Source organism: Agelaius phoeniceus, chromosome 3, assembly GCF_051311805.1.
Source record: "Agelaius phoeniceus isolate bAgePho1 chromosome 3, bAgePho1.hap1, whole genome shotgun sequence".
NCBI lineage: Eukaryota > Metazoa > Chordata > Aves > Passeriformes > Icteridae > Agelaius > Agelaius phoeniceus.
Genome location: NC_135267.1, coordinates 30650775 through 30663705, shown reverse-complemented (window position 1 = coordinate 30663705; position 12931 = coordinate 30650775). Strand labels below are relative to the sequence as shown.

The 12931-nt window shown below is 40.7% G+C and overlaps 1 protein-coding gene across 2 annotated transcripts; it reads left to right on the top strand.

Moving 5' to 3' along the window:
- The first annotated feature begins 6053 nt into the window (after positions 1-6053).
- On the top strand, positions 6054-12931 carry CLN8 (CLN8 transmembrane ER and ERGIC protein). Of its 2 annotated transcripts, none has more exons than XM_054630515.2 (3): positions 6054-6226; positions 7522-8160; positions 8549-12931. In XM_054630515.2, the coding sequence occupies exons 2-3, from the start codon at positions 7573-7575 to the stop codon at positions 8861-8863; spliced, it is 903 nt and encodes a 300-aa protein (XP_054486490.2). In that variant the 5' UTR covers positions 6054-6226; positions 7522-7572; the 3' UTR covers positions 8864-12931. The 2 variants fall into 2 exon arrangements, with proteins under 2 accessions (XP_054486490.2, XP_077031098.1); XM_077174983.1 differs by having other exon boundaries at positions 6054-6264.

The window sequence follows — 12931 nt, the reverse complement described above, 5'->3', positions numbered from 1 at the left end:
TTACAGTGAAGACCTTTACTATACCTTTCAATGGGACTTTTCCTTTATTAATATAATTGATTGCAAAATGATGTGTTGGAAGACATAAGAAGACTAAGCATCAGTTAAATGTTCACAGAATGAGGATTCTTTTTTCAAGAACAAGAAAACCAGCTGACTTCCCATTTAGGGAAGTTGTCAAGTTCTGTGGAAGTGAGAAGATAGTACCTAGTAAGAACTTAACCATTTCACTAAGGGCTGCTTTATTTAGGAGTCTATCAGTGTGAAGCTGCAAACTTATGCTGAATATATTCTCATTTTCCTTGTGCTGTATTTTCAAGTGCCTAAGCCTTCTGAAATAAATGGATGGAGCAGTAAACAACACTCATCCCCAACACACTGTACACATGTAGTGAACAGATAGATAGATGATGTGTTGTAGCATCATCATTTCCAGAGGAAGGAGGGTGGGTATATAGCTAAGCCCAGTTTAGCCTTCAGACCACTAAAAGTTCCTTTCAAAGCCCACTGCTCACCAGCAGGGCAATGTCACAGCACTCCCCTTAGAACCTGACGAAATATTTACACATAGATTTAATAGATTACAGCCTCAGTCCACAAAGACTTACTTGTGCACTGTGAAGAATCCCACTGAAATATTGATAAAGTTGGGTGTCAACTTTTCTGAGAAAAAAGCTTGAAAAACTTGTTCATGATTCTGAGTGGTCATTAGGAATCAAAAAATCAAATTGTTTTGAGAGAAGCAAGGTAAAGGAAACTTGTTTCCTGTGATTTTTCCATCAGATATTTCTCTCATAACCTGTTATTCTCACTGGTCTTCTGCCTTCCTTAGCCATTTGCAGAATGAGCTGCCCCTGTGCGTGAATCTGGTGATGTGATGTTGAGTTTGGGCTATGTCTGTAATTGATGTAACAGGACAGAGAACTCTTGTTTTGTGATGTAGCCTTTCTTTTCACGGGGTACTAACTGGGAGTTCCTTTCTACTGATTTCTATGAAACTTTTCAGATCATATTTACTTTGAATGAAACCAGCCAACCGGTTCAAAACATAATATAAAAACCTCTTGTGAGCTGATGTGCAAAAGGTAAGATTACATAAAACCTCATTTCTTTAAAACTTTATGATTTGTTAATTGTATGTTTTCCTCTAAATTTCCTTAAAATACTCTAAAGGCTATTACAACGGGTTATACCCATAACCCGCTATGGTATATTTCAGTGAGGTTTTCATTAGGCTTGCAAGAAAGAGGAGAGGATAACTTGGCAGAAAATTGTCTAACACATGTTCCTTCTCACCCTTGAAATACATTACTTTCCCTCTGTGAATATGATTTGTGAATGAAAGGCTTAAATCTTACCTTTCACATTAAACTATGTGATGAACCTACTGCAGTATGCAAGAGTCCAGCAAAATAGTGAAAAGGCCAGTTTACTCTTTACTGAAAGTGAAAATTCGGGAAGAATGGAATACAAAGAAATGGGAAAAGCCCACACAGGGTCTGACCACAAACTGGTATAAATCAGTTCAGTGGTCGTGTGATGGATGATGCCTTCTGTTTCAGCACATCACACCAATGTAGTAAATAGCAGACTGATGAAAGCTCTAGGCTCATTTAACACTGACAGATTTGTGGCAGACATGAAATACTTGACTCCTGACCATTGCATATAAACCTAGCTTTAGGTATTAGGAAGATTTTGCAGCACCACAGGCTTAGTTAAATGAAAATCTGTATTAAGGATTAAAAGAGACAATATAACTGCTGTTTACTAACATTAATATGTATAGAATTTATTTTTAGAAATTCATTAAGTAAATGGTAAGAATCTTCTTATTCTAAACAAATTTAAATAGACTAAATTAAGAAAAAATCCATCTGTTGCAGGTCTAGAGTAACCTGCAATAAAAGCAGCATGTTCATAGCTGTTGCTTTAAACATACATTTATTCCAACTATTCCTAGCAAAATGTTGTAACAAAAATTATTTTCCTTTTCATTTCTAATATTAATTGTGGCTTTATACTCTTGTAATTGTCGCATCATACTGCTGTTTGTGAAAAAACTAAACGTTTCCACTTGGATCAGGCTGAAAACAAGAAAATAATTCATCACCTTCCATCTTCTTTACTTCTTATGGGCTGCTTATTCCAAGAAACCATTTAAGCTGTTCAGAATCTTCTAACTATGATGGATTTGCTGTCATTTTGCTGAAATCCTCAAAATTAAACTTGTCATATTACTAACTGAGGCCACAGAAATGTTCCTCGTTTCTGCCCACTGTTGCAAGACAGTAATTGTATGGTCCTTAATTTCACCTTGGATAATTTTCACAGTAACTGTAGCTGTCTACACATAAAAGATGGTCTGAGGAGATAACTGGGATGTAACCCTTGCTAGAGACCCATTAGTAAGCCCACCACTGGCTGCTCTCATTTTACAAACACCATTTTACTTGCTGGTAAATCTCCTAACTTCTATTCAGGTGGGACTACTTGAAGCTAAATAAAGCCCCAGAATGATAGCATGTATTCCAGGAGACAGACACAGTCTTTTCCTTTGATACCTGAAGAGACACTGGATGGAACTGTGCAAGAAAGGAGAAAGAAGGACTACACATTCTGGGTCAACCTGAAACACCAGTTAAGACTTACCTTCGTGACTACAGCTGTGAAGCAACAGCATAAATACTAAGGCAGAATAACTCGTTCCAGCAACCATTGTTAAGACATGTCGTTTGGTGAGGGAGGAATAAAAAAGTTCAACTGCAAACCCAAGATCTTATCATCACCTCATGGTACTTACCTGAAGCCAGCCAGAAGCAACTGAGGAACTTAAGTCCAGAACTGAATACAGTTGGTATTATTCTTACTTTTTATTCTTATGGTGTAAAACTAGGTGACACCAGTGATATTGGGCAGTAGAAGGTGAAGATCCTCAGACAGGACCATAAAGAGGCATTGACTAGACAGAGGTAGTGAAGAGAGGGAGAAAAACCCAAAGATTAAACATATTCAAGCAATGACTCAACAGACATGCTTACGGTGCACAGACTATAAAGAGAAGCTTGCAAAACAGAAAGAGACTGAGAAGTCTGTGGAGTGAGGTATGGACTTAAAGAGACAAAGAAGAGGTAAAACTACAATGGGTTATTCACAGATTAACTATAGAGCCAGCAGAAGAGAGAATTTGAGATTCAGATAAATTCCTGACACAAATGGTTGGACCAAGCAGGAGAGACCTTGAGAGTGTCATGTATTAAAACAGAAATAAATTAGGATTAGAAAAAAAAAGGAAAGGGTATCTTGCCTTAAATTGAATTAAAAGAATGAGAAAAGAAGAAATAGGGAATGAATAATTGCCCAAAGGCTGTGTTTGGTGTGATCCAACCAAGCAGTAGACAAGGAACAGCCAAATGTCACAGGTTTGGCATGGGAATGAGTAATATCCTGAACTTTGTCAACATGTAACAGAGCTTTTGGAGTGAAACTAAGCTATCCAACGCTACTCAACAGTGGTTGTATACCTCCAGCATTTTCATGGAGAGGGACTGAGTAAAGAATCTCCAGTTTTTCTATATCACTTCCATTATCTGGAAAGAATCAAGCAGGCAGAAACTGACAGATTCATTGATGTGATCTTTCCCATAGCTGGTAGCTCAAAGTATAGATGGTCAGCAAATCTGAATTGTTTAAAATTTCGAGACAATCAAGTGTTTCAAGGCAACTATTTTCACTGTCTGTTCTGAAGCATAAGGAGTTGATTAATTTATTTAAAACTGACTATAAGTGAAATACAAAAAGAGTTTCTGCAGATCTCCCAGTACTGAGGAAAGCATAGCAGTCTAGGTAGATGAACGTTATGCAATGTAATAAAGATATTCTGGATCCATGGCACACATGGAAGCTTTGTAATACAGGCTTTCTAAAAGAAGTCAAGTATACTTCCTACTAGCTAAGAGGAAAAGGGCCTTAAACAAGCATGTTCAAAGTGCTCAGTTTAACAATTGTGATTTGCATCTAGGAATACTGCATAAGTACTTGTTGGACAAGAATCAGAAGAACTTTGAGAGTGTGTGCAAAGCATTGAAAAAACCAAGATTACACATTTGGTATTGCCACAGCGTTCCTTGAGGCAAGCATGCAGTAAGCCTCCCACAGACTTAAACCAAAGCTCTCACAATTAGTAGTAAAGCTCCCATAGATTTGAACCCAGATTGTAGATTAGTAGGTGAAGAAGGTGTAAATTTCAGTTTGGAAAGAGAATTCAAGAAGCACGTCATGGAAATACAGGATTACGTGACAGGTCAACACAAGTTGTGCATATACGCATGAATCAAGGTCTGTAAACGTGCAAGCTTTTCTAAAACTTTGGGAGCAGAGGGCTAAAACCTTTTGAGAAGTCAGTGAGGTCTTCGCTTTTAAATTAGCAGTAGACTTTTTTATCCTCTGTTAGGAAGATTACCAGCTCAGGTTTTATTCATGATCATATGACTTCCACATACACTGACTACAAGTGTTTGGTACTCTGGAATTAAAATATAAATGGAAATAACCTTAGGCAGTAACTTGAGTTCCTTCATATGCTACTTAAAGGATGACAAAGAGCTATAAAATGATCAGGGAATAGCCTCATCAGGCAGGTTTTCTTCCAATCTCCATCCCTTTTCTTTTGCTACAGATAACTTCTGGCCCCATCACACCATGTCTCCTGCAGACAGAAAAATGCCCTCTGTTGCCACTGCAAAAGGCAGAATTCAGAGTGGCTTATTATGGACTTTTCTGCCAATACATGTCCAAGGCAAATGTTTAAAGGAGAAACAGTTCTCTGCAATGGATGGATTAATTTGATTATAGGTTTGAAACTCCTTTCTCAACTTGGTCCTAAACCACCTAAGTCACTGTGAATGGCAATGGAAGCACAGGTTGGCCATATTCTGTATTCCCACCACTTACACATAAAATCCTACTGTAGTCATCCTGCACAGACAGTAGGCTCCCCTCTCACTGAAGGTGTCACTGGCTGGCCTTGTGTCCCCATACCCATCTCATAAGCCTACCTTTTAGGTGCTCTCACACCACCGAGAGGGGTCTAGTCTGCCTCTGGAAGCACAGAGAGCAGGAGAAGGACTTGGGATCATGACACTTTGACTTGGGGAATAATGAAAACAAAAATGTTAAAACTAAAGACATTTTTAACTATCATCAGGTATCTGTGTATTTGTAAATTAAACAGAAGAGCCACTGATTTGTTACCACATGCAGTATTTAATTATTGCTGTGACACTAAGGTATGCTAAGGTTCACCTGAACTAACTGGTACTTGTCTAAAGAGTTCCTGGGAACTGGGCATGGGTGCATTTGAAGCAGGGTTTGAAAAACCCCGTTTTCCACAGAGAATGGCAGCACTTCCCTCTCCCCATCTGGAAACCAAGAACCTGTCAGACTGCCAGTGCAGATTTTCCAGCTCTGGTCTCTCATCATACATAGACCCAGGTTAGGATTTCAGCTGTTCTAGGCCAGTCTTCCACGTGACAGAAGTTGTGGTTTGATTTTGTCTCTTTTGGTCACCTTTTTAAGAAATCACCTGATTTGTTGTGGGACTGAGCATTTCCCTGGCAAAATCCAGGGTCCCTGTCAGTCACTGCTGTTGAAGACAAAGTACACCAGGGCGCTGGGCTGTCACACGGCCGAGGAAGCCTCCCGGGGCAGTTTCAGTGACCGCGGGAGATTCACCCTGAGTCACTGGGATGACAACAGCAGTTGTCACAAATATGAAGAGAATCATGTAGCAGAACACCATTGACATCCATTTCATAACTTGCTGTCTTTAATGAAACTGGATAATTATAGCTAAGTGTACTGGCTATGCCACCGCTGATATTTGTGTTTTACATCGGTCTCGCTGACCAGGCCTCGCCCTCTCCGCGGAGGCGATGCTCAGCGCTGCCCTCAGGCACGGAAAGGCGCCTTTCAAACACGGCTCCCCCTGCCCGAGTGGTACAGCCGCGCCTCCCTCCCCCATCCCGCGGCGCCCGGTGGTTGCTGCTGACGGCGGCGCCTGCGCAGAGGGCGCCCGGTGGCGGCGGGCGGTGCTGAGGGACCGGCGGGTCGAGCCGGGTCGGGGCCTCCCCAGGCGGGTCGGACCGGGCCGGGCGCTCCTGGGGGAACGGGCAGGGCAGTCCCGGAGCCGGGAAGGGCCGTCCCGTCACTGCGGGCAGCGCTGTGGGTGAGGAGCGGGGTTTGTGCGTCGGGGCCGGTCCCCAGGTGTGCGTGAGGGGCTCGGCAGGGTTACGAGGGGCGTCGGTGCCGTGTCTGTGGGGGGGCGGAGGAGCTGTCACGGCCCGGCTAGAGCCAGGGCTTGCGGCAGTGGGTCGCGCTGTTCAGGGCCTGGTCCTGCCGTGGGGTTGGTGTGTTTTGCCGTGGTTTTCCCGGAGGAGACTGGGCGGGCTGCTGGGACTTGGAGTCGGTCTCTCCGTCTGTGATGCCGTGGGGTGGGCGAAGGGCCTTCGGGGCTCCCGGCCATCCCCCTCCTTGTATCTCCCTTTGCACCTGCGAGCAAAGGGCAGGGCGAGTAGGTGCAGCGCGGGGGACGGTGGTGGTGGCATTTGCTGTCTGCTGAAGCACGGCGGGAGCTTCTCGCCCTGCCCTCGGTGGTCTTTGTGGCCTTTTCGCTTGCGTTCCCCAGAGTCCCAAACGCGCAGTGGTGCTCAGCACTCACAGGCTGCGGCGGGTGTGGTGGTCGTGCTCATATCACCTATATGGTTCATAAAACGAGCTGGAGTTCAAATATTTCAGTATTATCTGGCTTTTCCCTCCCCACAAGCCTTTGTTTTTGAACTACGGTGTGTTCAGGAAGTTTCAGACAACTTGAGGCACTTAATGCTGGGCTGTTCAGCTAATTACACTGATGTTGCTAATAATATGTAAGTGTTGCTTGTCTGCATTCCATACTCTTTTTCCATTTTTGATTTTTTTTTTTTTTTTGGAAAGAGGCTTAATGGTTAGAAACTGATTGCAGAGTCTTGTTTTGAGCCATGATCATTACATCCCCTTTTTGGTGTAAGTGGTCCCCCTTACTGCATTAGTTTTCTGTGGTTTTATGTCCTGGATCTGTATTTGAGATTCTGAATTGCACCCAAAACTGTAGCAAATGCTGTAAAATCAGTGTTGGAAAAGCAGGGGAGTAGGACAATAACTGTGCAATGCTGTTGAAATAAAAGTTTCATAAGTAACAAAACAGGGTTTGCTTCTTGTATTTTCTTTTCCTCTTTCTTGCCTTCCTACTTGACCCTCTTCTGCTTTTGCTTCAGTGCATTACTTTGAACTAGTAGGGACTTCACGGGCCAGTTGTGAATCTTGTTGCTTATGTTTTTTTATCTGTCTACCTGTCCTTGGGAAGACTGTGCCTAATACCAGCAGGACCAAAGTCATAACTGCAGTGGATGTGATCCCTCTATGGTTCTGAGTCTATATATATGAGTGTACTTAAAAATTCATTAAATTTTTTTATCCTTGTTCCAGATGGAAGAGTTCATGCTTACTGGTTTGCATAATAGCAGAGGCTAAATAGGCATGAAGGAGACTATAGTGGGGATGAGAAGTGTCCAAAGAGAAGAAATGAATCCTACAAATGATGATCCAGTGTTCGGGACTGTTTTTGACTGGGACTATCTCTTATGGGAGATTCGTTTGACATTTTTAGCTGCTGGTTTTTTAATCTACTTGGGAGTATTTCTTCTGTCTCACTGGTTGTCTTCCTGGAGAAGTACCACTTACCGTGCCTTGTCTGCAAAGGAGAAGGTGTTTTGGAATATGGCAGTCACACGTGGTGTCTTTGGACTTCAGAGTTGTGTTGCTGGGTTATGGGCTTTGCTCATAGATCCTGTTTTTCATGCTGACAAGGTCTATTCACAGCAAAAGTGGAGTTGGTTTAACTGTTTAATAGCAGCTGGATTTTTCTTGCTTGAAAATGTAGCAGTTCATGTGTCCAACATTATTTTTAGAACATTTGATGTTTTCTTAGTAGTTCATCATTTGCTTGCTTTTGGTGGCTTGGCTGGCTTAGTAATTAATGTGAAATCTGGACATTATCTGCCTTTGATGGGAATGTTGCTGGAGATGAGTACTCCCTCAACATGCATTTCCTGGATGCTTCTGAAGGTAAGAATGTGATAATTTTCAGATTATGTTTGTAACAGTTTTCACGTGTTTCACTTGTCCGTAGATAATCTGTGTGGTTTGTTGGGATAGTTTTTCATCAAAACTGCATTTTCCCAACTGATACCTGTGTTGTTGTCATACCTGTTTGTCATCATGGCACTTGTGCCGGCCTCCACGTCAGTCTGTGTGCTGCTGTGTGCATGTGCACAGTGGGGTGGTATAGATCCATACCAAGTTTAAGATTCCATTATATATATGTGGAGTAACATTGCACTACGAGGAAAAAATGCCTGAGAGTGTTTGTATATAAAAGCTGGGTATTTGTATTAGTTCCTTATCTTGAAGTAACAGTTTCACTTCTGCATACTTTGTGTTCTTATTTTTCTAGGCTGGCCGTGCTAACACATTTTTCTGGAAGGCAAACCAGTGGGTGATGATCCATCTGTTTCACTGCCGCATGATTCTTACCTACCACATGTGGTGGGTGTGTATTTTCAATTGGAATTCCATTCTAGAAAACCTGGGACTTCTTCACTTTATTGTTTTATTCTCGGGATTATTTGCTGTTACACTAATACTTAACCCATACTGGACATACAAAAAAACTCAGCAACTCCTCAGCCCAACTGACTGGAACTTTGAAAATAAAGCAGTGGAAAATGGAAAATTAAATGGTGAAACACATGAAAAGAAGAGGATATAGCACTCAAACAACAGTTTCCCAGCAGGGTAACAGAAGAATACAATGCAAAGCCATTCTTTGCACATGAGCTAGAAGATTTTGCAAGAAGCTCATTGATGCAGTGACTTGCTGCTGGTAGCACTCTGAGTGCATCACAAGTGTTGAAAAGCATTATTTGTGTTTATTCTGTGTATATATATAAGAACTTCAACCCTCATTATGAATTACACCAACAATTTGTCAGGTTGGACAGTATTTCATAATTTAGCAGTGATGTGCTCCCTAGTGGCATGTTTTTTTTTCCTAATGCTTCACAGTGGCTTTAAAGTACATCATCTATTAAGCTCAGCTTGAATCAAGTTTAGCTTGAATCCTATTTAACATATGGTAGAGATACTGAAAATTATGTTAAATTGTGTATTAAGATCAATTATGATCCAAGTTAGGTATGCATGGGTACCTAATTCCTGTGTGCCAGTGAATCATTCCAAGTGGCAGAACTGGTCAGTGGTAGAATGCAGTCGTGGCTCAGGTTTGGGTTTTTTTGTTGGTTGGTTTGTGGGTTTGGGATTTTTTGGGTATTGTTTTTTGTTCTTTTTTTCTTTTAAGCACACTTAAGGAGAAGGAAAATACTTGAGTGTTTGCTGTCAAAGCTGTTGTTTTCAGGTTGCCCTCAGTATGGGAGGAGTTTATATCTACCAAAACCATGCATGTGGAGATCCACGCATTTGCCATATGTGGCATTTGGTGGGTAATCATAGTGGCCCCTTCTGGACTTTAAATCAATGAAATACAAGTGCTAACACCAGAAGGTGACTCTGTGTCATCCTTGAAAAAAATGCTGCTTGATTAGTAAAATTACTTTGTTTGTATGTCCCGTGTGAGGGGTCATGCAATTAGTTCCACTAGAGCTTCTCTTATGGTTCCTCTCATTTTTGGGAATGCACTTAGTTTTAGGTGGTTTCAGAATCTGAGGTGATTCCTTGGTGGAAGAAGGCCTGTATCACCTCCTGTAGGAGTTTGGTTGTTTTAATGTTTTTATTTAACTTTAAAGAACATACCAAACAACACTAACAATCCTTTGCACTTTATCTCCCACATCAAAAAAATCTTTCCTATACCTGAGAAACTGGGTTGCTCTTTAGATAGGGACTAATGGTGATTGATGTTCTCCCAGTTAAGATACTGGTTTGATGGTTCCTGGGTGAAACGTTGGGAAGCAGATGGAGGGATACAGATCACGATAGAAGAGAGTGACACCTAGTGGTAGGAGAATGACAGGGGCATTCGTTTTGGTGCACGGAACAAATGAGATTAAAAAAAGTGGTTAATTGGAACTCTGTGTAACATGACTGCTACACAGATTTATTTCCCAAAGCATTAAGACTGGACAAGCCCAAGCTGTGAAGAATTTTACATCAAGCAATTTTACATCATCTCTACAATTAGAGACTTTGTGAACTGATCTGGGGCAGAGCATATTGTTTTAAATGTGTGAGGGAAGCACTCTTTGGTGTAAACAGCCCCATTTTGGTGGGAATGTCTTTGATTTGTTCTGAATGAAGGGAGTGGTTGGGTTGCTGTATTCCCTAATTCACTCTGTAAGCAGAGAGTTGAATTGCTGTTCTGTGATGGGGAGGAATCTTCTTGCTTTAGGTCACAAATACATAGGCAGATCTCGTTGATAATGATGAACTGGTGAATATCTGAAATTGCCCATTCAAAACCAGGCTGAGAGGGTCACAGTAATTTTACACATCAACCCTGTCTGATATTGTGCTGATATTTAATAGATATAATCTAAATTTGGAATGATCTTCTTATTTTTAAGCTGGGCAGAATGAAGTTGCAGTGTTGCCTGCCTGGGCACCATCCTATGGTAAAAAGGGTTCTCAGAAGTTTGAAATGGTGTACCTGTCTCAAGCAGTTGTATGTGGGAGAGTAATGTTAAAAGTACTTTGGAAGAAACCAGAGAGATTAATTCCTTGGCTATGGAAAAATTATCTGAATGCATATCTTGCAGAATCCAAACCTCACTTGCAGGAGATCCAGGGAGAAAGGCAGAGAATAAGTCATCAGGTATCAGAATGATGATGTACTCTATGAAGCTTAAAACTTGAAGGTTTGGATTCAATAAAACAAGGTAATAATTTTTAAAATCCCAGCCACAGAATTCTGAAGAATCCTAACAGAAAATGGAAACATCAGAAGAAGTTTGGGATGAGTGTGTAATTCTTACAGTGGCTGGCTAAAGAATGTGAAGTTCCTATGTGCTAAAATAAAAGAATATAGAGGGGTGGGGGTTAGTAGTGAATTGAGACTGAAAAAAGACAGGTGGAAATTTATGTCATAGCACCTGATGTCTAAAGTGTAATATTTTATATTATTAATGTGTATAACTTTATTAATTGAATTTTAAATCTTTTATTAAAATTATGTTTTTAACATCATAATGCAGTTTTTTTTAGTTTGCATCCTAGTTTTTTCACAAAGAGACTGTAATGGTTTGCATGTCTTAACTATATAATGAATGATACTTTAGAGACCCTGTGAACCTAAACACTGGTATACCTGCTAGAACAAGAAAGCTGTGCAATAAAGCAAATACCAGCACTTATTTTATTTCTGTTGGTTTAAGAGTACTTTACAGTCCAGCTAGAAATACAACACAACAAAAATACAGACAACCTTTCTTCATCCTTTTCATGGCCTTTTCATGTGTTGGAGTTACCAGTTCTGTTACACAGAGCCTCTTTTTTTATACTTGAGTATAAAAGGACCTTTTATAAGGGCATGTAGTGAGTGATAGAACAATGGTAATGACTTTAAACTAAAAGAGGGGAGAGTTAGATTATATTAGGAAGGAATTGTTCCCCGTGAGGATGGTGAGGCACTGGAACAGGTTGCCCAGAGAAATTGTGGATCCCCCATCTCTGGAAGTGTTCAGGGCGAGGTTGAATGGGGCTTTGAACAACCTGGCGAAGTGGAATGTGTCCCTGCCTACAGCAGGAGGGTTGGAACTAGATAATCTGTAAGGTCTCTTCCAATCCCAGACTTCTGGGATTCTTCAGTGTCTATTGACTGCTCCCTTTAGGAGGATTTTCTGGTTTATTATTGTGGAAGTCACATTGCTCTGAAACAAGTCAGAGAAAGTTCTTGATCTGAGGGTTTTGGTACTTATGACTAAGTGATCCTTTCCAGCCTAAAGGTAGAGTAGCCATACGTGGTTGTAAATTTTGTTGAAGTGAAATTAATCCCAGTCCTGTTGGGTCTTCTTACACAGCCTTATCCACAAACCACAATTTAGAAAAATTCAGTCAGCTTCCATAGTGGTTGGATTGGGTCACAGAGTTTGCTGCTGTGGATTTGGAAAAATTGCATAACATGATTTTGTGTGAATTATTTGTTTGCCAAGGTGACTGCTAGGGACTTGGCTCTGCTTTCTTGTTGAACAAGCCTATTTGAGGAGTGGTGTTCGGGTCACCTTTCTGAAGCTTTTTTTTTTTTTTTAACCCAAACAATAAAAACCCAAATCAGCAAACTGTGGTGGAGATAATGGTGTTCACTTGATTTGGTTTGGGTTTTTTTTGTTTTTTTAAAGAAAGGTGTCTGATCTGAGACGTCCTTGTCCAGTCATCTGGTTCTTACAGTCTTCATACAACATTCCTAAATCACAGTTTGTGTTTTCCTCCATTTCTAGCCTATGTTTTCTTTCCAAAACTTGTCATTGTTTTCCCCCCTGAACCCACCATTTTTTAATTTTTATTCTTACTTGCAGTACTGGTCATAATCTTGGAGTCACTTTACCACTGTCACATTTTTGTCTATTAGTTTTCAATACATGCTGTCAGGCCCATCTTCCACTAAATATCCATGTCCAAATCTTTCAGATTGTTTTTTTGTTTTCCTGATAACATAGATTAAATACTGATGTGATATGCAGTTATAAGAAACCTTCTTTAACCTCAGGGAGACTCCCCCTTAAAGTAAATTTAAAAGTATTAAGCAAACTTAAGTCTGCTCTTGTACAATAAAATGTTTGTTGAAAAGCATCTTTACACTGTACATAAATAAAAGTATTTTATTGAA

Excerpts from the sequence above, each read along its gene's own strand:
- CLN8 (XM_054630515.2), top strand. The coding sequence starts at position 7,573 with ATGAAGGAGACTATAGTGGGGATGAGAAGTGTCCAAAGAGAAGAAATG. Across the intron at positions 8,161-8,548 it reads TTTCCTGGATGCTTCTGAAG|GCTGGCCGTGCTAACACATT; the intron begins GTAAGAATGTGA and ends TTATTTTTCTAG.